Source organism: Episyrphus balteatus, chromosome 1 (assembly GCF_945859705.1).
Source record: "Episyrphus balteatus chromosome 1, idEpiBalt1.1, whole genome shotgun sequence".
Classification (NCBI taxonomy): Eukaryota; Metazoa; Arthropoda; class Insecta; order Diptera; family Syrphidae; genus Episyrphus; species Episyrphus balteatus.
In genome coordinates, this window is record NC_079134.1 from 118,534,062 (window position 1) to 118,556,649 (window position 22,588).

At 32.9% G+C, this 22,588-nt stretch overlaps 1 protein-coding gene, 1 long non-coding RNA gene and 1 pseudogene across 2 annotated transcripts in view; 2 read left to right on the forward strand and 1 right to left on the reverse strand.

Moving 5' to 3' along the window:
- LOC129906234 (acidic mammalian chitinase) overlaps positions 1-5,682 on the forward strand; it is a 29,542-nt gene extending 23,860 nt beyond the window's left edge. The window contains exon 4 of the mRNA XM_055981910.1: positions 4,953-5,682. Coding sequence (XP_055837885.1) covers positions 4,953-5,608 — 656 coding nt within the window. The 3' untranslated portion in view covers positions 5,609-5,682. The remainder of the gene's footprint in view (positions 1-4,952) is intronic.
- Positions 5,683-12,905: 7,223 nt separating this feature from the next.
- Positions 12,906-14,543, forward strand: LOC129906237 (cytoplasmic dynein 1 intermediate chain-like; annotated as a pseudogene).
- Positions 14,544-14,620: 77 nt separating this feature from the next.
- Positions 14,621-16,267, reverse strand: LOC129906245 (uncharacterized). Its single transcript, XR_008770751.1, has 4 exons — positions 16,000-16,267; positions 15,848-15,918; positions 15,246-15,795; positions 14,621-15,161 (listed from the first exon to the last, which is right to left on the reverse strand). It is a non-coding gene; the product is annotated as an uncharacterized LOC129906245 (long non-coding RNA).
- Positions 16,268-22,588: the final 6,321 nt, after the last annotated feature.

Here is a 22,588-nt window from a genome sequence, read left to right on the forward strand (position 1 = left end):
AAACATAATGGGCCAGTTAAATAAAAATATTGATTTTTAAGATTTTGTCACTTAGACTCTTCAATTGTATAAGTGCATTACTGTACGTACATATATATATCGGACGTTGATGATAAATATAATGGGCACGTTCAAAGAGCTAACATAAAGCTATCGGATAGCTTTTTGTTGTTGTAAACAATGTTAAAAATTAGCAAGAACACGAACCATTTTCTGTCAAAAAATAATCTGAAGGTATCCCAGAATTTCTGGTATACCTCAGGTATCCGAGTGATCAGCTGATATACATTTGGCTTTTTTTTATTTTGATTACTTTTCGGGCTATTATTCAGCTTCAAAATAAAAAAAACTGCAAGAAATAAAGTCAAAGCGATTGTGAAAGTACTTTTCAAAAATAAAAAAAATGTAATTTGCTCAAAAGAAAAAGTTTCCTCTTCTCAATATTTACATATTTTTTTAGTAGCTGCTTGGGCAAGCTATCTGGATACCTCTTTGTTCAAAAAGATATTCCAGATACGGGTATCCCAGATAGCCTATCCGATAGGTGTTTGAACGTGCCCAATGTCACAACTCAAACACGATTTTTCAGGAGAAGTAAAATAAGAAAATCTCATTTTGTACGAATGTAGAACTCGATTGGTTATAAACAATATTACGAATCGGACTTAGCTTGGCAAATAATAAAGCCAATTAAGGAAAAAGAGAGCAAAAATCATAAAAACCATCATAACTCGAAAACGGGACGAAAACGAGAAAATTACTTTCTAAGTTTTCGACTTAAAATGACCTCAGGAATCCATTGGTGACTGTGGGACACTCGTATATATGAACACACGCGTTAGAGGTTGTACTTTAAGCCTTGTACGCAGATCGAGCTTCATTTTAGCTTACATACAAAATTCTCTGATAAATTTAACCGAGAGTTTTAAGTGGCCCATACACACCACACGTGTGTGCGCACCGGTGACGTTGTTGTTGTGTCATGACACACCGGGGTCCTACTGGCAGCCTAACGTACGCCTTTGCGCAAGAGAACGTGCCTCGTTTCGAAATTCCAGAGGAAAGGAGAAAAACAATTAAGTGTTCCTTTTCTATTGATTGAATTTCATAAAGGGCCAACCCTCAAGCGTCACCCTATAATAGTCGACAAAGAGACAGCAAAACCTTATGTCGTTTTCTATTGACTTTTGAGATTTTTGTGTAAAATTCTCAGATTTTCCACTGCAAATAGAATATGAAATCTAGTTTTGTAATTGTGTGCGAAATCTGTGCGTATAAAAAAAATAAAACAACAACAAATGTTCAGACAAATGTCAAACAGAGGAGTGTATGTGAAAGTGCTTGTGTTTGTATGCGTGAATCTTGATAAAAATCCAGAATCAGATTCTTGAATCTCAGATTCATTTTTTTGTCATTTTTTTGAATCTCAGGACGCAAATAGATCATGAAATCTGAGATTTGTCCACTATTTCCCCTCTTCACCCCCCCTTTCAGCTGTCAAATTCACAAATCTCATTCTGAGATTCGTCAATAGAAAACGACATTACAAATGCAAGGTAGTTCACGGTTAGTGTTTTTTAAACTTTAACTTTGGCTCAACAGTAATTGATCTTGAAATGCCAATCACAACAAAAACATTACTGTTAAAAAAAGAGCCAAGTTCTCCTATGTTGAAATTATGCTGGCACAAAAAGTACTGAGATGTAAAAGTGTACCAAGTTCTAAAGTTTGGGTTTAAATTCGTATCAATAAAATTTTGATTGTTCTCTTGACAATTTTTCTTAATTATCGATTTTTAAAGTTATTTCAAAAATTGCCAAGTAAACAATCAAAATTTTATTGATACGAATTTGAACCCAAACTTTAGAACTTGGTACACTTTTACATCTCAGTACTTTTTGTGCCAGCATAATTTCAACATAGGAGAACTTGGCTCTTTTTTTAACAGTAATGTTTTTGTTGTGATTTCACTACTTTTTGCAAGGTATGGCTGTAGAATATTAAATCTCTATATTTGATGAAAATTCAGTGAAAATGGGTGGTTGCCACGCCCCACAGTGGTGCCATTCTTCGTTTTTGCCGATAAAATTCATTTGCACGGCCATTTCTGGACGAAAAGTCATGAAATTTGGTACACTGAATGATTATAGTATGGAGAATACGAAAAGGCTGCCAACTTTTTTTTATTCAAAATGGCGGCTCCAAAATGGCGGAAAGAATGAGCGTTAAAATAGAATTTTCATTTTCAAAACAGTATATAAGCTAGAAATTGGGCTAAATTCATTTCAAAAAGTTGTTAGATTTAAGATTTAGGACTCATGGATTAATATTCATTACAAAAAAATCAAAAAATTTGAAAACAAAGTCCAGAAAATGCCAATTTAGTAAAACACATTTTAAGACCTCTAATTACGCTATTTCATGGATTTTTTTTTAATTTATCGCAATTTTGAGATCTCTTCTATTTATGTTTCATAAGAAAATTGAAAATATTGGGGTTATATGGTTGCCAACTATGTTTTTAAGTAAATATACGAAAACATGATATAATGAAAAGTTTCAATGTTCAATAAAACTGAGAATTTAATTTTTCCGTAAACCAAAATATACTTTTCTAATAGATTTTAGCGTTTTAAATTCAAATCCGGAGTCAAAAAAAATCTATGACGTCAAGTTTCGAAGATATAAATTAATTTTGATCTGCTTATATCTCAAAAACGTGACGTCATAGATTTTTTTTGACTCTGGATTTGAATTTAAAACGCTAAAATCTATTAGAAAAGTATATTTTGGTTTACGGAAAAATTAAATTCTCAGTTTTATTGAACATTGAAACTTTTCATTATATCATGTTTTCTTATATTTACTTAAAAACATAGTTGGCAACCATATAACCCCAATATTTTCAATTTTCTTATGAAACATAAATAGAAGAGATCTCAAAATTGCGATAAATTAAAAAAAAATCCATGAAATAGCGTAATTAGAGGTCTCAAAATGTGTTTTACTAAATTGGCATTTTCTGGACTTTGTTTTCAAATTTTTTGATTTTTTTGTAATGAATATTAATCCATGAGTCCTAAATCTTAAATCTAACAACTTTTTGAAATGAATTTAGCCCAATTTCTAGCTTATATACTGTTTTGAAAATGAAAATTCTATTTTAACGCTCATTCTTTCCGCCATTTTGGAGCCGCCATTTTGAATAAAAAAAAGTTGGCAGCCTTTTCGTATTCTCCATACTATAATCATTCAGTGTACCAAATTTCATGACTTTTCGTCCAGAAATGGCCGTGCAAATGAATTTTGTCGGCAAAAACGAAGAATGGCACCACTGTGCGCCCCCTGCCTGAAATTCTCAAACTTTAAATTTTTTCCTTTGTGTAAACTACCAGCTCCACCATTCTACCAAATTTCAAGATTCTACGACAATCAGAAGTGCTCTATAATATTTGATGAAAATTCAGCGGGAATGCCGGTTGCCACGCCCCCTGGCTGAAATTCTCAAATTTAAAATTTTTTCCTTTGTATAAACTACCAGCTCTACCATTCTACCAAATTTCAAGATTCTACGACAATCAGAAGTGCTCTATAATAATTTATGAAAACTCAGCGGAAATGGGCGGTTGCCACGCCCCCTGGCTGAAATTCTCAAGTTTTAAATTTTTTCCTTTGTATGAACTAACAGCTCTACTATTCTATCAAATTTCAAGATTCTACGACTATCAGAAGTGCTCTATAATAATTTATGAAAATTCAGCGGAAATGGGCGGTTGCCACGCCCCCTGGCTGAAATTCTCAAATTTTAAATTTTTTCCTTTGTATAAACTACCAGCTCTACCATTCTACCAAATTTCAAGATTCTACGACAATCAGAAGTGCTCTATAATAATTTATGAAAACTCAGCGGAAATGGGCGGTTGCCACGCCCCCTGGCTGAAATTCTCAAATTTTAAATTTTTTCCTTTGTATAAACTACCAGCTCTACCATTCTACCAAATTTCAAGATTCTACGACAATCAGAAATGCTCTATAATAATTTATGAAAATTCAGCGGAAATGGGCGGTTGCCACGCCCCCTGGCTGAATTTCTCAAGCTTTAAATTTTTTCCTTTGTATAAACTACCAGCTCTACTATTCTACCAAATTTCAAGATTCTACGATAATCAGAAGTGCTCTATAATATATGATGAAAATTCAGCGGAAATGGGCGGATGCCACGCCCCCTGAATTGAAAATCTCAAATTTTCGATTTTTTCCTTTGTATACACCACAAGTCCTATCACCGTGTAAAATTTCAAGTTTCTACGATATCGGGAAGTTCTCCATAATTTTGATGATCTGTCAGTGAGTCAGTGAGTCAGTGAGTCAGTTACGGTTTTTGCGATTTTTGAAGCCCTATATCTCAGAAACTACTCATCGTAGGAGGCTGAAATTTTGTGACGAGTTTGGTTTTTACGAGCTCAACAAATGTAGTGAGTTTGAAATTTCTAGCATCTTTGGTGTGGAAGTTAGAGGGGGGTCGAAAATGGCCTGAGTTGTTTCCTGTAAATAAGGGTGTAGTGCCAAAGTTGCTAGAGAACTTGGCTGGGCACTACCGTGCCCCTTGATAACCTACATTCTTTTGTTTAGCCGTTAGACAAAAGTAGGCCAATTGACGTTTGTTTATTGAGTAGAAGGTATGACGTTAGGGTGACCTACATTTTGCGTTACCTTGCCTTTAAAATTGTCTGCTTTTACATTTATCAGTAAAAGCAGACAATGTGCAAAGTGCAACCTAATCAGTTGCACATTACATACACTTCTATAGAAGTTATACCTACCTACAGAATAGCTCTGAAATATTTTGTGTTTTACTGGTTTTGATAAAGGTCATAATGTTTGCATTGGTTATCAAACTTTTGAACAAATTGCTACATAAAGTTATACATGTTTTTCTTTTTTTTTTACAGGTGCACCACGTGAAAAGATTGTTTTGGGTATGCCGTTTTATGGTCGAACTTTTACTCTGGCGGATCCCAATCAACACACAGTAGGTTCACCACACACCGGTGCTGGTCTACCAGGTCAATACTCAAATGAACCCGGCCACATTGGTTACAACGAAGTGTGTGAAAAATTGCAAAAAGAAGATTGGACATATGTTTGGGAGGACTCCCAAAAGGTACCATATATCTATCGTGGAAACCAATGGATTGGATTTGAAGACCAAAGGAGTATTAAATTAAAAGCCCAGTACGCTCTTGACCAAGGTTTAGCGGGTGTAATGATATGGTCTCTGGAATCAGATGATTTTCATGGAAATTGTGGAGAAAAGTATATTTTACTTAAAACTATTCACTCCGTTCTTGATGGTGCAAGCTATAATAAACCAACACAATCGCCAATTATAAAAACAACTAGGGTTCCTGCCGTAACGACTAAAGCTCCGTCAAGTTATGAATGTGCTTCCGATGCAATGGGATATTTTAGGGATCCCCAGGAATGTTCTGTGTTTTATTTTTGCAACGGAAAGACTAAGTACACATTTAGATGTTCACCAGGTTTGGGTTTTGATACTGAAATGAATGGTTGTAATTATATTGATCAGGTCAATTGTAACTCATAAATCAATTTTATTTTTTATAATTTCGTAATGTTGACAACGTAAATAAAAAAAACTATTTTTAATTGAATCACGAATTCATAAAGACTTCTTTGTTTTTTTAGGTATTAAATATTTTTTAGTATACAAGAAAGATACAGCCCTATTCTATTATTCGATTCACGTGAATCAAAAGATTCACTTGATTAATTACATCAAACTGTTTTTGAAAAACTTCTATCATTGGATGAGAAAGCGTTCCTTCTGCTTGATTTTAAAACTTGCAAGAAAAACTATTTCTTTAAATTTCGTTTTTACTACTATTTACAGCCCTATTCTGAAGTTGTGGTGTTCATGCTCATTATTTAAAACTTTTACTGGTGAATCGAATTGCAGAATAGGAATGAAACTTCTTCGTTGAATGAAATAAATGAGGACTAAGGCTGAATTACGATCATACATTAACGTATTGCCCGAATAGCAAAAAACACGATTTGCAACAAGATTTTTGTTGCATTTGTATCATACTGAGGTTATCTGAAACGAATGTCGTTGTAAATCAGGGGCCAAATCGTCGCATCCGTTGACGAAACCTCAAGCGTACGAAAGATAATTTCGTGATACATTAAACGAGCACAGCGATTGGGATGACGGCATACGTTAGAAAACAGAACGAAATTTTTGGTAGAATGTACAACTGCATAGGCCAAAACATAATTGGTGACAAATTTGACTTCGTCGACCCCTATGCAAGGATGGCCGAGTGGTCTGAGGCGCCTGACTCAAAAAACAATGTTGCCTTCTTAAGATATGGGAGCGTAAATGACATGGGTTCGAATCCCACTTTTCACAAGAATTTTTTTTTTATACATTTTAAGAGTTTTATTTTGGCTAATCACGTCGTTTTAGTTTTAAAATCAAATTTTTTTTCCATATAATTCTAATTTGAGGAATTATTTTTTTCTTAAATCATCGGGGTTGGTGCTGGTGCTTTGAACTCTTTTGGTGAAATTTTATTTTGTTAATATATGCCCTAATGTATGTTTTCGTGATTTCAAACAGTTTGATTATTTTTTAAATAAGATATATTTACATTTTCATTACTTTTTGAACCCGTTAACAATTTGTTCGAAAGCTTCAAACCAAACGAATGACATTCCGTTCAGTTGAATACGAAGTCGTTTGCTGTACGTATGACATCATGCCAAATGAACAGATTTCGTTAACGAGTTACTCGTTAACGTATGCGACGATTTGACCCCAGTTTTATTTTTGTACCCACAAAATTGTTTGAAACTTTTTTATTCGAAATGCTGTTTATAGGTTTTAATTAAGTTAAAACTTGTTTCTTTAAAAAAGCAGATGTTGTTCAGATGTTATAAACAAGTCTCGAAGTTAAAAGTTGGTAGGTGCTATATTGAAAAGTTAACGTATAATCGTAATCGATTGCCGTAACTCGACCCAAATAAGAGTATTAAAACTTTAACAGTTCTATTCTGCTACACATCGCTATGGGGGAAATGATGTCAAAATATTCACCAATTACCATTCTCAGGGCCGGTTTAAGGGGGGGGGCAGCCTGGGCCGTCGCCCATAGGCGCAAGAATTGAGGGGCGCCTTAGGCGCCCCGAAGTTTTACAAAAGTTAAATAAATAGAAAAGTCTTTCCAATCGATGTTTTATTTGTTTTTACTTTCACATAGGCGCCCCAATTTTTTTCTATTTTACATTTTCAACGGCGCTCGTATTATTTGTCCTATACTTTTTGAAGAATGAAGGCTCCCCCCAATTTTGGGTAAATTTGTTTGGCTTCCGGAAGGACACTGGTGTCCAAAATCTTCGTTCATCTTTGAAGAACAAGGCGCCCCAATTTCTTTGGAAAGACTAAAACAATCCTAATATTCCTCCAACCAATTTAATTTTTGCAAAGGCGCCCCTATGTACAGGGTGTCCCAAAAGTTAACGTCGAAACGAAAACGGTAGATAGGGTAGGTGGTGACAGTTATCAGAAAAATAATTAAAAAAATCGCAGCCATATATTTTGTGAGTTATCTGCATTTGAAAAAAAGTCGAAAAAATGGTCACCCTGTAACGGTTTTTCATGTGCCGTGACTACAAATCTTAATTTTTCTCAGTTTTTTCTTTTGTTACGGAACCTTGAATAACCCTGCTTCCAAATTCATTTAAAAATTTTAACTCAGCTGCATCAGTTTTTAAGAAAATATTACTTTTTTGCCCAACTAAGTACTAAAAAATTTTACATGACTCTAATTCAATGAACCGTAGTGTAAAAAAAATGCACTACGATGTTTCGGCAAGTCAAATTAAAAGTTGGTGTGTTCAATTCTCTTTTCAAAATGGTATAACATTGTTGAGAATATTCCATAAATAACCGAGATAAAATTTATTTTCTTAAGAAATCCGACTTTTTTATAAGGTAATTTTTCCATATCATTTAAGTTTTGTATCCTTTCAGAACCTTTCAAAATACAAAAACGACGTTAACTTTTGGGACACCCTGTATAAATCACTAAATCATAGCTGGTAATATCCAGACTGTAATAATGAATAAAGAAACAGAAGGGAGATGGACATTCAGAATCATTCAGAAGCCTGCTGCAAGTTTTTTATTCTCCTAGTGAAAAAACAAAAAAAAATTATTTGATTTTTCACCAATACAGATATTTATGTCGTTTTCTTTCACTCTATTAAGGAGTACTCTAAATTTTTACTCCTTTTTCTGGAGTGAAAGAACATAATGAGAGTAATTTTTTTTTTGTAATTGTGTGTGTGACAAGGCAAAAATGGATAATTTCCATGAAAAAAATAGTGATAACAGGCCTAAGGAAAAATTTTATGAATTGAAAAAAAAATTAATATTAAAAACATTATGAAGCATAATAAGCGTTCGTTGATAAGTCTGCTTCTACACGAAGACGCAAGGCGCAAAAATTATCTTTAAATTTCCCTTTGATTTTCGTTTCGGTGCGTCGCGCCCTTCTACACGTAGTATTTCTTTGAAGACGCAAATTTGACAGCTATTTTCTTTGGTTATATTTTGTTCTTGTTTTCGTATGATGACTTCTACAAGAAGACGTAGACGCACAAGATGCACATAAAGAACAAGGGAGAGAGAAAGATCGATTTCTCCTTTGCTCTTATGTGCATCTTGTGCGTTTACGTCTTCCTGTAGAAGCAGACTATGTATTTTAATTCTAAAAAAAAACCACCAAAATGTACAAAAAAAACCAACTCCAGTAGGGTCTATGTGCAACGAAAACTTTTGAATAAATTTAAAACGTTACTATACACGCAAATGATACACAACCGACGAAGAAGACTGCGCGACCGACGAAATAAAATAAAACAGAACAGCAAAAAAAGAACAAGATCAAAGAGAAACGTCAAAAAGAGTCACAAAATTTTTTAACGGAGACTCACGTTAGAAAAACTTTATTTCCTTTTTTTTCGAACTTTATTTCTACCTTCCTCTTATGTGCGTCTCGCGCTTTGCGTCTTCGTGTAGAAGCGCACTTAGTTTTACTTTTGGTATATTTTTCATTACGCTTCTGATCGGGGGTTTCAGCCTAATTGACACACATCCTTAGTTTGATAATTGTAAAATAAAAATATCCCATCAACGCAGAAAAAAAAAATGGGATTTTTTTGCTATATAGCATAGGATTTTTTTTGTTATTGATGAAGAACACTGGTTTTCAATTTCATTTTGGAAAAAGTGAAGAATTAACGAAAAAAATGGAAGAAATATATCTGGCGAATATAATACAATTGAAAATATATTCATAATTGTTGTTTTTGTTAATAACAAAAGAGTTTGAAAAAAAAAACTTTTCGCATTTTTCACTTTTCAAACAAAATTTTAAAATGTCAAACTTCAAATTCATAAGTGTGTGTGCAAATCGGTGTAAATCTGACTAAAAATGTGGAGTAAATCCGGGGTACTCCGTAGTACTAAAATTACTCCGGAGTAATTTTTTTTTTACACTTTTGTGGCGTCAAAGAAAAACCTTCAAAAGTGCAAAAATAAGTACTAAAAGGGTACTCATTGGAGTGAAAGAAAACGACATTAGTTTCAGAATTGGGTGGAAGCGACTCAAACTTTTTTATTGGATTTCAGAATGAGTGAATCATTGAGTAATTCCAATCGAAAATGACATTAATGTACCTAGTTGAAAAAGTTTTTGAAAAAATATTGTTCAAATAAAACCAACTGTAGCTACTCTTTAAATGTGTTTAAACAAAAAAGTCAGAGATAAAGGTAAGCTTGTCAATTGAGCCTAAATGACATAAATATTTAATTTTTTTTTTTAAGTTAACCTTATGTACTTTAATAAACTGCACATTGTTAATAAATGCATTAACAAGTATATGAGAGGTAAGACATAATCTGCTATTGCTTTTTTTCGTAATTTAAAAAAATTGTTTTGAAATGAATTTTTTTTGAGAGGCGCCACTTGCAATCTTGCCCACGGGCGCCGGTAGTGCTTAAACCGGCACTGACCATTCTGCTAATGATCGGGGTGAATCCAATTTTTTAACTATTTTAATAGTTATCCCAAAAACTCACACATTTTATTCCATAAAATAACTTCACGGAGCCCAACTGTTGTACCTGAGCGAAATGCATTTTGGAATACAGGTACAGGTCAAAAAAAACTTTTTTAAATTGCAAAGTAGCAAATAACACCGGTCTGCAAGGAAATCCTCCTTTTAATAGATATAGATAGATAAATTCTTTATTATTCTTTATTTTGTTTCACTATTTTTCTTTTCTTAAGATCACTTACTTTAGGATTTTACAATATTCGGCTCTGATTTCGTCAGCTTTCATGTGTTTATCAGCAGCGGTTTAAAATATAAAACATATTCAGTTATAGATAGATAGATAGATTGATTCTTTATTTGTTCATCATAAAGTTTAACAATTTATACCTATACTTAAGAATAAGGACATGGCTATTCTGCCGTCTGCCTGATATGACTTATGTACATCTTTGTATATATATATCTATAGTACTATCATGGAGGCCAATCTGGTATTCTTTCATGTCGCCACGTTTTTGAGGTGGCGCTAGTGAAAAATTTTGTGGAGAGTTAAAATTGACAGCTAAAGAGAGAAAGAGAGGATGAAATTTTATTCTATGACAATATTTGTGGGAGTAAACAGATGAACACGAATTTATTTTTGCATTTTGAAAGAAGGGGAAATTTAGGAAAACATATTCAAAGGATATGGGAAAAAACTCAATACATTCATAATCTACGTTTCGTAGAATGGTTGAACGGTAAAATGAATTTATTTTTCTATGTGGAACTTTTTTTTTGGAAGTTGAAGGTTGCATTGCAATGTATGTATGTAGTAGTTTAGTTATCTTAAAGTAATGAATTTTTTGGGTAAAAGGAGCAGAAGTCTTTAATTGTGTATTCATTTTAGTGCAATTGCAATTTCATTTCACTGACATTTTAAAGGGGTGTTCACATTAACAATGAAATTGTGTTAGCGCAACGTAAATACAATTTCAGTTAAAGCAATCATTTTTTTAAAGTCTGATAATAATGTTGATTTTATTTGAGGCACAATTAATTAACACTGAACGATTAATGAAAATTTACAATTGAATATGTACTTAGTTTTTATTAGATATGGATACCTAGGTAGGTATGTTTATTTTTATTGAAACAGAAAATTAAAGGAAAAGCTAGGTAAAGGAAAGGTGAATAAAATGTTCAAATTTAAAAATATTTTTGGGCAAGAAGTTGAAATATTGCTCATCGATAAGTGAACAATTTGTGCAATTTGTGTTTTAAAAAACTAAATTGAAAAATTCCTGATAAATGAATGTAGATATTTTGTAAGGTATTAGGATTTTAAACGAACTAGTTTTATTTTTTATGGGATAAAATGAATTTTATAGGTATTCATTGAAATTTTTTTGTCCTATTGTAATAAAGTTACATAACAATCGGTAAGTCAACATTTTTTTAACATTACAAAAATTTAACTGACCAGAATCGAAACTTTCTGCATCATTTTTGCAATTCTTCAATTTAAATAGTTTTGAAACATTTTACTTAGTTTAAAACAAAATCAACTTTTTTTGGTATAGCGTATTCTTTTCCACATCACCCAGATAGTGTTGCCGAAACATCCAAATATTGACTACAGTATTGAAGTTTTTTTAGTATCAATATTAAGTATCGATTGTTGTTTTTTTTAGTAAAACAAGTTTTAGGAAAATATGTAATGGATAAAATAACGATGTTTTGACAACACTACACAGAGGGGTAGAATACCAGATGCGTTTTTTTTATCGAGGTTTCCCCAGTAGGCCTAGTCCTCGTTTTATTGCATTAAAATAAATAAATAATTAAATAAATGTTATCAAGGACTAGAAAGGTATATATATAATATATCACATGCATTACTTCATTTTTGGTACGTGTATGTAAAAAATAAATAAATAATATAAAAAGTAAATATGGTGTTTTTTTTACCGAGGTATCCCCAGTCGACCTAGTCCTCATTTGATTCTTACTTAATAAATAAATAATATAAAAAGTAAATATGGTGTTTTTTTTACCGAGGTATCCCCAGTCGACCTAGTCCTCATTTGATTCTTACTTAATAAATAAATAATATAAAAAGTAAATATGGTGTTTTTTTTAACGAGGTATCCCCAGTCGACCTAGTCCTCATTTGATTCTTACTTAATAAATAAATAATATAAAAAGTAAATATGGTGTTTTTTTTACCGAGGTATCCCCAGTCGACCTAGTCCTCATTTGATTCTTACTTAATAAATAAATAAATAAATATTGTCAAGAACTAGAAACATATGAATATATATTGATATTGAACATGCATTAATTAATTTTTTTGTTTTTTTTTTTTGTTTTTTGTTTTTTTTTTGTTTTTTTTTTTGTTTTTTTTTTTTTTTTTTTTTTTTTTTTTTTTTTTTTTTTTTTTTTTTTTGTAGTTAAAATAGAAATAAAGACTAAATTTAAGATCAAATAAATATTTTATTTATTATTTATATTTCTTTTAACAGTATAATTTATAAAACAATAATCTTAAACATTAATATAAAAATTTAACTTGCTTTTTCCCCGTACCTTTGAATTCTATATTGTTTTTTCTTAACGTAAATATTAGGTGTGTTTTTTTGTTTATCTATATAGATTTTGTGCAAAAAAACGACATCGAGATTTTTGGAATCCGTGTTAAAGTTTGGCAGCACTGAACATTAACTTTGACAACTGTCTGTCAAAAAGTTTGCTTTTGCTTTTTTATTTAAAAAATTAAAATTTAATAAAACAAAGCTCTAAACAAAATGAGAAAAAAAAAAACAAACAAAAAAAATCGTAGAATTGTTCCTGTTTTACCTATGCTTACTTATGATGCCCAAGGAGATGACGAACAGAGATCGCTGCCACACATCGACAATGGTTTCCATTCCAAACTACCACCAGGAATTCTACCACATGGTTTGCCCACTATGAAGGAAGTTGCATCAGCCATAACACCACTTGAATACAAAAAAGAACCTGAAGAGAAAAATAAAGTAAGTGAATTTTTTCTCTCCTCTCTTTACATTAATTTAACATTTGTGCTTTCACTTAAGGAACTATCGGAAGAACAAAAACAGATGATCATCTTGTCGGCGGACTTTCAAAGGTTTGTTTTACCCGCTGGACGTGTCATCGAAAGGGCTCTATCTGAGAATGTCGACATCTACACCGAATACATTGGAGGTGGTGATAGGAGTCAAACGATGAGAGGACACATGCTAGGTTGTCATTGAATCGAGATTTCCACGAAGACCGATGGTCTAAGAATCGATGCATCACTTCAATGGATTGGTCAACACATTTTCCTGAACTGGTTGTTGTTTCATATCACAATAATGAGGTTTGCATTTGTACTTTTTTCTACGATTCTATCTAAAACCCACTAACTTTTTTAAGGAGAGTCACAATGAACCAGATGGTGTTGTAATGGTCTGGAACACAAAATATAAAAAACAAACACCCGAAGATATATTCCATTGTCAAAGTGCCGTTATGTCAACATGCTTTGCTAAATTCAATCAAAACCTTATACTCGGTGGAACGTATTCCGGTCGTATTGTATTATGGAATAATCGAGTGGAAAAGCGCACACCCATCCAGAGGACCAGAGGACACCTCTAAGTGCAACTGCACATACGCATCCAGTGTATTGTTTGCAAATGGTTGGCACACAGAATGCAGACAATGTGTTATCGATCTCAGCCGATGGCAAGCTTTGCTCATGGAGTTTGGATATGTTGTCGATGCCGCAAGATACACTGGAATTGCAGCCACGGCAATCGAACCCAATTGCTATCAGTTGCATGTCCTTTCCATCGAATGAGATTAACAATCTGGTTATGGGTAGTGAAGATGGCAATGTTTATTATGGTAAAAGTTTGTTGTGATTTTCCATTTGCTTATAAATAAATTGTTGTTTCTACTCAAGCTTATCGACATGGAATACGTTCGGGTGTGTCTGAAGTCTATGAGAAACATTTGGGTCCAGTGACGGGAATATCAACTCATCCAAATCAATCTACAACAGATTTTGATGATTTGTTTCTTACATCGTTCATTGATTGGACAATTAAGTTATGGAGTCTTAAGGTGAAATTTAATATCTACTATAACGACCAATATGTATTACATTTTTTGTATTTACTTGTAGGACACTAAACCATTATATTCATTTGAAGAAAATTCAAATTATGTTATGGTCTCCAATTCATCCCGCCTTGTTCGCTTCTGTCGACGGCAGTGGTCGCCTTGATTTATGGAATACCGAAGTGCCCTCGGCATCGGTGATTGTTTTTTTTTTTTTTTTTTGTGTATGTATGATAATGAAAATTAGTAAAAGAGTATTTACTGAGTAGGTACCTACTTATGAAAAAAAAAAACATGAAACAAAAATGGTAAATGTTAAATAAATATATAGGTAAATTTAGTCAAAAGCTGAGTAATTCTTTCTTTGAGTATGTTATTTATTTCTAAAAACTAATACAAAGTTATGTGTTGAATTTTTTATGGAAACATTTTGTAAGTCTGATGTTGCAGTTCCGAGATTATGCAGTGAGGCGCGCACAAATTTGTTCAATTAATTTTCATATCGGATTGGAAACTTGTCAGATAAATCTTAATGAGAAAAAGCAAAACGGATTACGTTTTAATTTTGCAATTTAATAATTAAATAACTTATTTCTAAGATACATTTAAAATTTTGATGGCACAAAGGGGGTCTGACGTTAAATAATAATGACAAAGTTATAAAATATAAACAAATATAATACATGGATAAACTTAGTTTAAAAAGTCTGCTGTACTCGAGTTGTTCAGACCCGGATGTCCAGTTGTAGGGTTGGTTAAGTTGGGTTGGGAATCCATGTGTTTTGCCTTAATTCCTCCCTCTGCATAACTGTTTAGGAGGGGAAAGCAATTGCGAAGAAGATTCATGCAGATTTTCTCGGGATCTCGATTAGGGCTTTAGACCCATTTGTAGAAGACATGTCCTACAGAAACAAAACGACATCAATGCAGGCAGAGTACATAAGGAATATATCGAACCAAAAAAGGAGAATCAATAAAAATATTACCTGCAACCAATTGGGGAGCTAAATGATGCTCTGAAACAATTACCACTTTCACATGCCATTTGTTTCCACACTTCACTTATCATGCACATGTCGTCCAAGTTTGAACGCAGTGAAGCGATCTCTTATAAAATGGTTTTTCATCAACGGGAGCTGAAGGATTTTTGGGTGTTGAATGAGCTGCATAATGCAATGTTAGGATTGTCTTGCTTGTTGCTGTCTGCTGTTTGGGATGAAAAGTGTTTCCTGGGGGAATATTTTTCGGGAGGTATGTTTGTATTTGCTTTTCTTCGCAGCGCACATACATGACGTGTATCATTTTAAAAATGTAAGAGACTGTTTTTGTGGTGGGCATTCTAATGAGGCAATTTATTAACAACAAGAGCTTTGTTATCATTTATTCATGTTGATCGTCTAAGAATAGACGTTTTCGCAAACGAGCGGGCATTCCAAGAACATTTTACATTACATTTTGACTGTGAGGGTTGAAGGTACCGACACGATTAAGACCCAAGCGCACAGTACACAGAATTCTTCTTTTGTGAAATAATTCCTAGAAAAAAAAGATAAATACGCTAGCTCATTGCAAGAATAAATTGATTTACTTTCCATCTCCTTTTCCGGTTTTTCTCTTTAATTTTGGGGAAGATATCGCACTCATGCAAACACGTGAATCCTAAAATTATTAAATTAAAAAAAAAAACCAAAGTTTATCGCACAATTTTCATCTTTTTCCAAAAAATATGCTTATACTTACATTGATTTGTGTTGTTTGTTATTCCTAATTGAATTCAATTTTAAATATTAAATTTTTTTTTGTCATATATCTGTCAACTGCAGCTGTCGTTTATTGGAATCTGACATTTAATAAGTGTAATGTACCTTGGCAGTACTGTTTTCTATCGAGAGAAAGTAAAATCTGGATAATTATCTGGATTTTTCAAAAATCTATACAGATAAAGTTTTTGTTGTAATTAACACGTAAATTGTTTTCATTTCAAAAATCTCGATGTCGTTTTTTTGCACAAAATCTATATAGATAAACAAAAAAACACACCTATTATAAGCTCAATAAGTATAAATCTTGATATTAATTCTTGATGCGGTGGTTTATTTTCTTCTGGATTCTCGATTGCTTCTTTACAGCTCGGTAGGTATCTTTTTATGCGGTTGAGGATGGTTGGATTCCAGGTTTGAACTAATTTATCCTTAAATATGTTCACCTTTGCTTCACTTTCAAAAATAGTTTGTACTTGGTTCACAGTTTCTTCGAAAAGTATCGAAGGAACTGTAAGGTTTCCAAACTTTGACGATGGAGCAATAGTCGCGTATGCTCTTAACTCAAGAAGAAAAGTTTCTCTTCTCTCCTGGTCTACTTGGTCTTTCATGTACTGATTACATTTTTCACAGCTTTCGAGCTTCTTTTTTAATTTTGTTGCAGCAAATCCAGCATAATATAACTTACCTGCATTCTGCAGTTTTTCTGAGCAAGTGAAGGCATCGATTGCGCTATAATTATGTTCCGACTGCACCTGAGATTTTCTAAGTCCGAAGTCAATTATGCCACTGTCCAAGTTGATGAGGTTATTTATATAGCTGGTGTCGTCATTCATATCCATATTATTATCGTCTACATCCATTTTCTCCGCATCGTTATTATCACTATCATCATTCCCATCATCCTCATCATCTTCGTCCATATTGATCTCTGCTTGAATAATAAGTTTTTTTCCCAAAACTAAATTCGATAATCCGTCTTGAATGACAAAATCCATTTCCTTCCGTTCTTCAGCTAATTTTTTGTCTATCTCTTCAAAATCAACTCCCTTGAGAAGTGTTTCCGCTGCAGCATCGTCGTACCCAGAATGTGCAGCCGAGCACATGTTTTGAAATATAATTTGCTTGAGGTTTCTTATGAACCTCCAAGCAGAGGGGTTTTTCTCGTACGATCCTCTATTGGACCGCACCATCGAAAATAAATTTTCCGCCACATCAGTATTGAGGTGAGCAAGTAAAAGATACTTCTGGTTGTTGTCTCTCTGTTTTTGGTATGTCCACATCTGCTCTATCCCCATCAGTGTTTGCTGCAATCCTTTGAAGCAAGGTGCAATTCTGTGGTATTTGGACGTACATACCCATGTTGCAATCCATTTTCTTGCACTTATTAAAGAGTTCATTGTTTCCGTGGAATCAGAAACTACCTGGGCATTAGGATTCCTTGAATGAAGCTGTCCTGTGTTCAAGTGGTCGAAGAGGTCATTCATTCTCTTGAAAAATGTAGCCGTGGAGTTTGCAATTCTTATCTCTTCGTCGTTCTTGAAGCAATTTACGCTTATTGCATATTTTATGCCTGAGGCAACTGTGGCACTAAAAACTTGAGTGGCATATTTGACTTTTAGTTTGTCATAAGTGCTAGGTTCTATATGACTTTTCGTCAGCTTGTACAGAACTTTAAATGTTCCCTTTGAATCCTCTTCAAAAACCTTTACCAGTATTTTCCAATCAATAATATCCTGTCCTGCATGTATCTGGTGTTGCAAAAGTATATTCCGTATACTTTTGAAAAGGTGGGGGTAATCGTACAGGAGGAAAATTTTTTGGTTCTCTATTTCCACCCAGCATTTATTCTCCAGTGACTGGTTTGCTGTTAATATGCTGTATGCTCTTACGTTTGCTCCTCCTTGGTCGCAAGTTGTGGCAACAATGTTAAGCCCGCATTTTATTACTCCTGTAATAATGACTTTCAACATTTTACTCAATGTTTCTCCCTCTGGAGATCCAACATAGTAGCAAATAGTTTGTTTCCAGTTTTTGTTGAGTCCTCTCAATGTAAAAACTAGAATTTTATTCGCAATTGTCTCTTTCCGTCCAAATTCTCCGTAGTCGGTGAATCCATACACTAAGTCGTCCTTCATGTTGTACTCTAACTCTCTCTTTATAGACATTTCGTCAAAGAGCAGTACACATTTTCTATCCATAGCCGTCATGGCTTTAACTTTTTCGGCGAGCAAATCCTTAACTCTTTGGGTGAACCCGGTAGGTAGACGAATTTCCGAATGCCATCGGTAAATAGTGCTTACCGATGGCATTTTAAAACCCGTACTCACCATAAACTGGTAACACGCTGGAGACTTATAGAAGAATTTAAGAAATAAATCTTTTTCTTCATGTTTCCAGGGTGCTCCCTGTTTATGGAAGAGTTGCGAATTGACGAACGTTTGAACTTCCATGCTCAAATTTTCCATTTGTTCATCCACTTTTTTCCGTAACTGGTACTCAGGATTTCGTTGCAATCGCGTTGGAGTTCGAAAAAGGTTTCGCGCAGGCATTCGCGGCGGACTTTTTTTTTGCGGACTTTTTTTGTACGAGTGTTTGTGGTGGGAAGGAAATTGTGAGGGAGTTATACCGACAGAAAAATCAACAGCAGGCAAAGAATAATCTTTCACGTATGTATTGTTGGAAGAGGTAGCCAAGTTTTGCATTGGACTGCAGGGCGATAATACGGGTTGAAAAAGTGGTGCAGACGCAGATGTAGATGCAGTTACATCTGCAATTGCAAGTGGCAGTGCAATGGAGAGTTTGGATTTCCGAGGTCGCGTAATGGGATTAAATTTTGTTTTTTCGGCGTTCAGTTTAGGTGCAGGTGCATTTGCATTTGCACGAGCAGTAGCAGATGCAGATACATCTGCATATGCAGATGCAGTTGCAGATGCAGATACATTTGCAGATGCATATGCAGTTGCAGATGCATATGCAGGTGCTGATGCACGTGTAAGTGCAGATGCAGGTACAGGAAGTCGCGAAGGTTTAGATTGGTTCGGGTTGAATTTAGTGATTCCGGCGTTCAGTGTTGGTGCAGATACAGGTGCGGGTGCAGGTTCACATGCAGTAGCAGATGCAGATGCAAGTGTAGGTGCATTAAGAAGTGCAGGTACCGGTACGGGTAATCGCGAAGCATTCGGTTGTCGCGGAGGTCGAGGCGGAGGTGGGGCATATTTACTTCCGGCGTTCAGTATTTCGGCACACGAATTATCTTTCACGAATTCCGTACACTTGCAAACCGACGGAAAAGTAATTGGCACGGCTGTCTTTACAATCTTTGTTCGCCATGATTCTGGCCTTGTGTCTCTCACATAGAAGTGCTTTACACACATAAAGGATGATGGCGGAGGATCCTTTATGTGTGAAGCACATCCATGTTTGATCCAAATTGGCCTTCTATAATCAGTGGGAACTTGGAAGAAAGGCAAAGTACGACTTCGCACGCTTAAACAATTTTTATAGCAACACCGACTCATTTTGTAGTTAAAAATAAATAATTTAAACGAATGTGAAATAAATTAAGTGAAGGAAAAAACCGATAGAATTAAATAAATGCAACGAATGAATTTACCGAAAAATGAATTAATCAATATTAAAAACGTAAATGAAGGTGTTTATTTATTTAATAAATACCTAAAGAAAATAAATTATATGTTTATGCAGGCAAATAAATAAAAATAATAATAATAATAAAAATAATAATAAAATAATAATAATGCACGAAATTGAAAAAAAAGCAAGTTAAGTAATCAATAAATATATAAATGTATGAAGAAAATAAAAAAAAAGCAAATATTATAGCACTACAAGTATTAAAAAGTAATATAAAACCTTATTAAATAAATAAATATAAATATAATATAACAATGTGAGGAACACCCTATGGATCGTATAGTTTTAAAAAAAACTTGTCGATTCCAAATAAGCTAAAACTCACTTAAATGTGGACCAAAGAGAAATAAATTGTTGCCAAGAAGTTTTAAGAAAAACTTTTTTCACCTTGCAAATAACACTAATCACAATTTAAATCACTTTTTTAACCACAAGCAAGATCGCAATTGAAATCAACCGCACTGTAAGCAAATCAAAGATTTTCTGATTTTTTAACCATTTTTTCCTTCCACTGATTAAAAAAAGGCGCGAAAAATGTTTCTATAATATGATTTTCATGTATTGTCCCAGTGTACGCCCATTTCTTATTGTAATACATCAACTCCATGAAAAATACCGTTAGGTTTTGCAAGGAGAAAATCGTCCTTGCAGACATTATTGCCACTTTGGTAAATTTATTTCAAAATTAAAACTTCAACAACTTAATATATTTTATTTTTATTCAACATATTTTGTTTAATTAACATTAAAACTACATTTTAATCTCATAAACCACATGGATTGATACATTTGGGTAAGTTTCAACCGTCTTTGAATGCTTTTACGAACCAAAAACAGGATAGGTATTTGTATATAAAGTCGTCTTAATGGTTTTTAAAAGATGGATAGAAATGTTCCTGATTTCATTACGACGATCCTCATTGCTAGAAAATATTGTGAAAAGATTTTTTTTTAAATATATTTGAATTTTTTAGTGGTACCTACCTGGATACCTGAAATGCTCCTAAAATTAATTTAAGTTTTAACTTTAACAATAAATGTACATATTAAAATGAAATGTTTCAAGTTCATACGTTTTTTATACATTTACCAATTGAAATTTAAATAAAAGCAATAATATTGAAACAAAAAAAAATCTTTTCCCAATAAATTAACTAAAAGCAATTTTCCCAAGTGGTAACATTACTTCATTCTGTCTTTTTTTCAGTTTCTTCATTTCTTGCTCATTTACACATACAAACACACCAAACGGATGTACAAATGAATATTCCCCCTTATATAAAAAGAAAGATAAACAAATGTCTCTGTCTCATACATTTCATACATGCCTTCTCACTCTTCTCCTTTCGTATAAAATTTCCCCTTCAAATCTCTACAAATTCTGCTTTTTCAAGTCGCCACCAGAGTTCCTACGATCGTTTTTCTCCACGATAGTACTATAGATATATATATACAAAGATGTACATAGTATTAAAAAGAATATAATAAAGTAACAAGTTTTTTTTTTCTTTCTTTGAATACGAAACTAATGTGGATACTAGTAATAAGTTAACAATTATAATTATTTATAGGTTTACAAAATTCAATAATCCAATTTAACGAAAAAGTTTATTATATTTATTAATCTTGAATTATATAAAATAACATCGTTTTAACAATTTTAATATGATTTGAAAAACAAAAAGATACCAATTTTAAGATGATTTGAAACACAAATGTTTTAGTACGAGTACATTATCAATTTTAACAAAAATACACTATTTTTGTGTTCTGATTCCGAATCCGAAGTCAGAATTTTCCTAGCGTATACAGGGGAGGCGGGGGGGTCACGGGGGTAATTTTGAATATAAGCAACCTTGTCTAAAGGCAAATTAAATATTTAAGCAAGCTTAAATCACTTAAAATAACCTTTGAAAACCAATTTAAGAAAATGTAATAAATATACCTAACTGAATAATTATTGCCAACATGCTCTTTCTTATCGTAACAGTTTCGCATATTAAACTTAGTTGATTACCCGCTTATTGCAGTTTAAACAAATATTATTTATCTATTTATTTTGTTGATAATATTTCTTTTGTGTTTCAAATCACGTAAAAATTGATAAAAATTCTTATAAACATCTAATCAAATTAACCAAATTGTGTAATATTTTGTGTTTCAAATCACGTTAAAATTGATATTGTTTTATATAAAAATATTTTTCATGTATTGTTTAAATTAATTTTTTTTTTAATTTTAAAATTTTTGCTTTTTATTATTTCTTTTATTTTTAAATCATTTTATGAAATGTCATCTCAGGCAGACGGCAGTATTGCCATGTCCTTATTCTTAAATATATAAATTGTTAAACTTTATGATGAACAAATAAAGAATCAATCTATCTATCTATCTATAACTGAATATGTTTTATATTTTAAACCGCTGCTGATAAACACATGAAAGCTGACGAAATCAGAGCCGAATATTGTAAAATCCTAAAGTAAGTGATCTAAAGAATTTCTTTAATTAGTATTGCCGTTTGAAATTTCGAAAAGATATCTGCCCTAAAACTAGCATAATTTTGTTTAATATCTTCTGTTTTGTCAAAAATATTTTTTTGTCTTTACTATTTTGACAGACGTATTTGAATCCTGTAACCCCCTCGTCCTAAAGGAAATACAAATTCGCGTACAATTTTAAAACAAAATTTAAAAAAAAATTGCATTTTCAAATGCATTTTTTTTTGCGATTCGTTTGCCTGAGGTTAGGAAGACAATTAATTCGAAAGTTACCAGTGTTATTGAATAAAAATGATTTTTATTTTAACTTGTAAAATAATTCTGGACTGGCGGAAAAGAATGCAGAGTTGTTTAAAGGCAAATTATTCAACCGAAGGACTTGTAAATTACTAGGGATGGTTTCCATGCAAA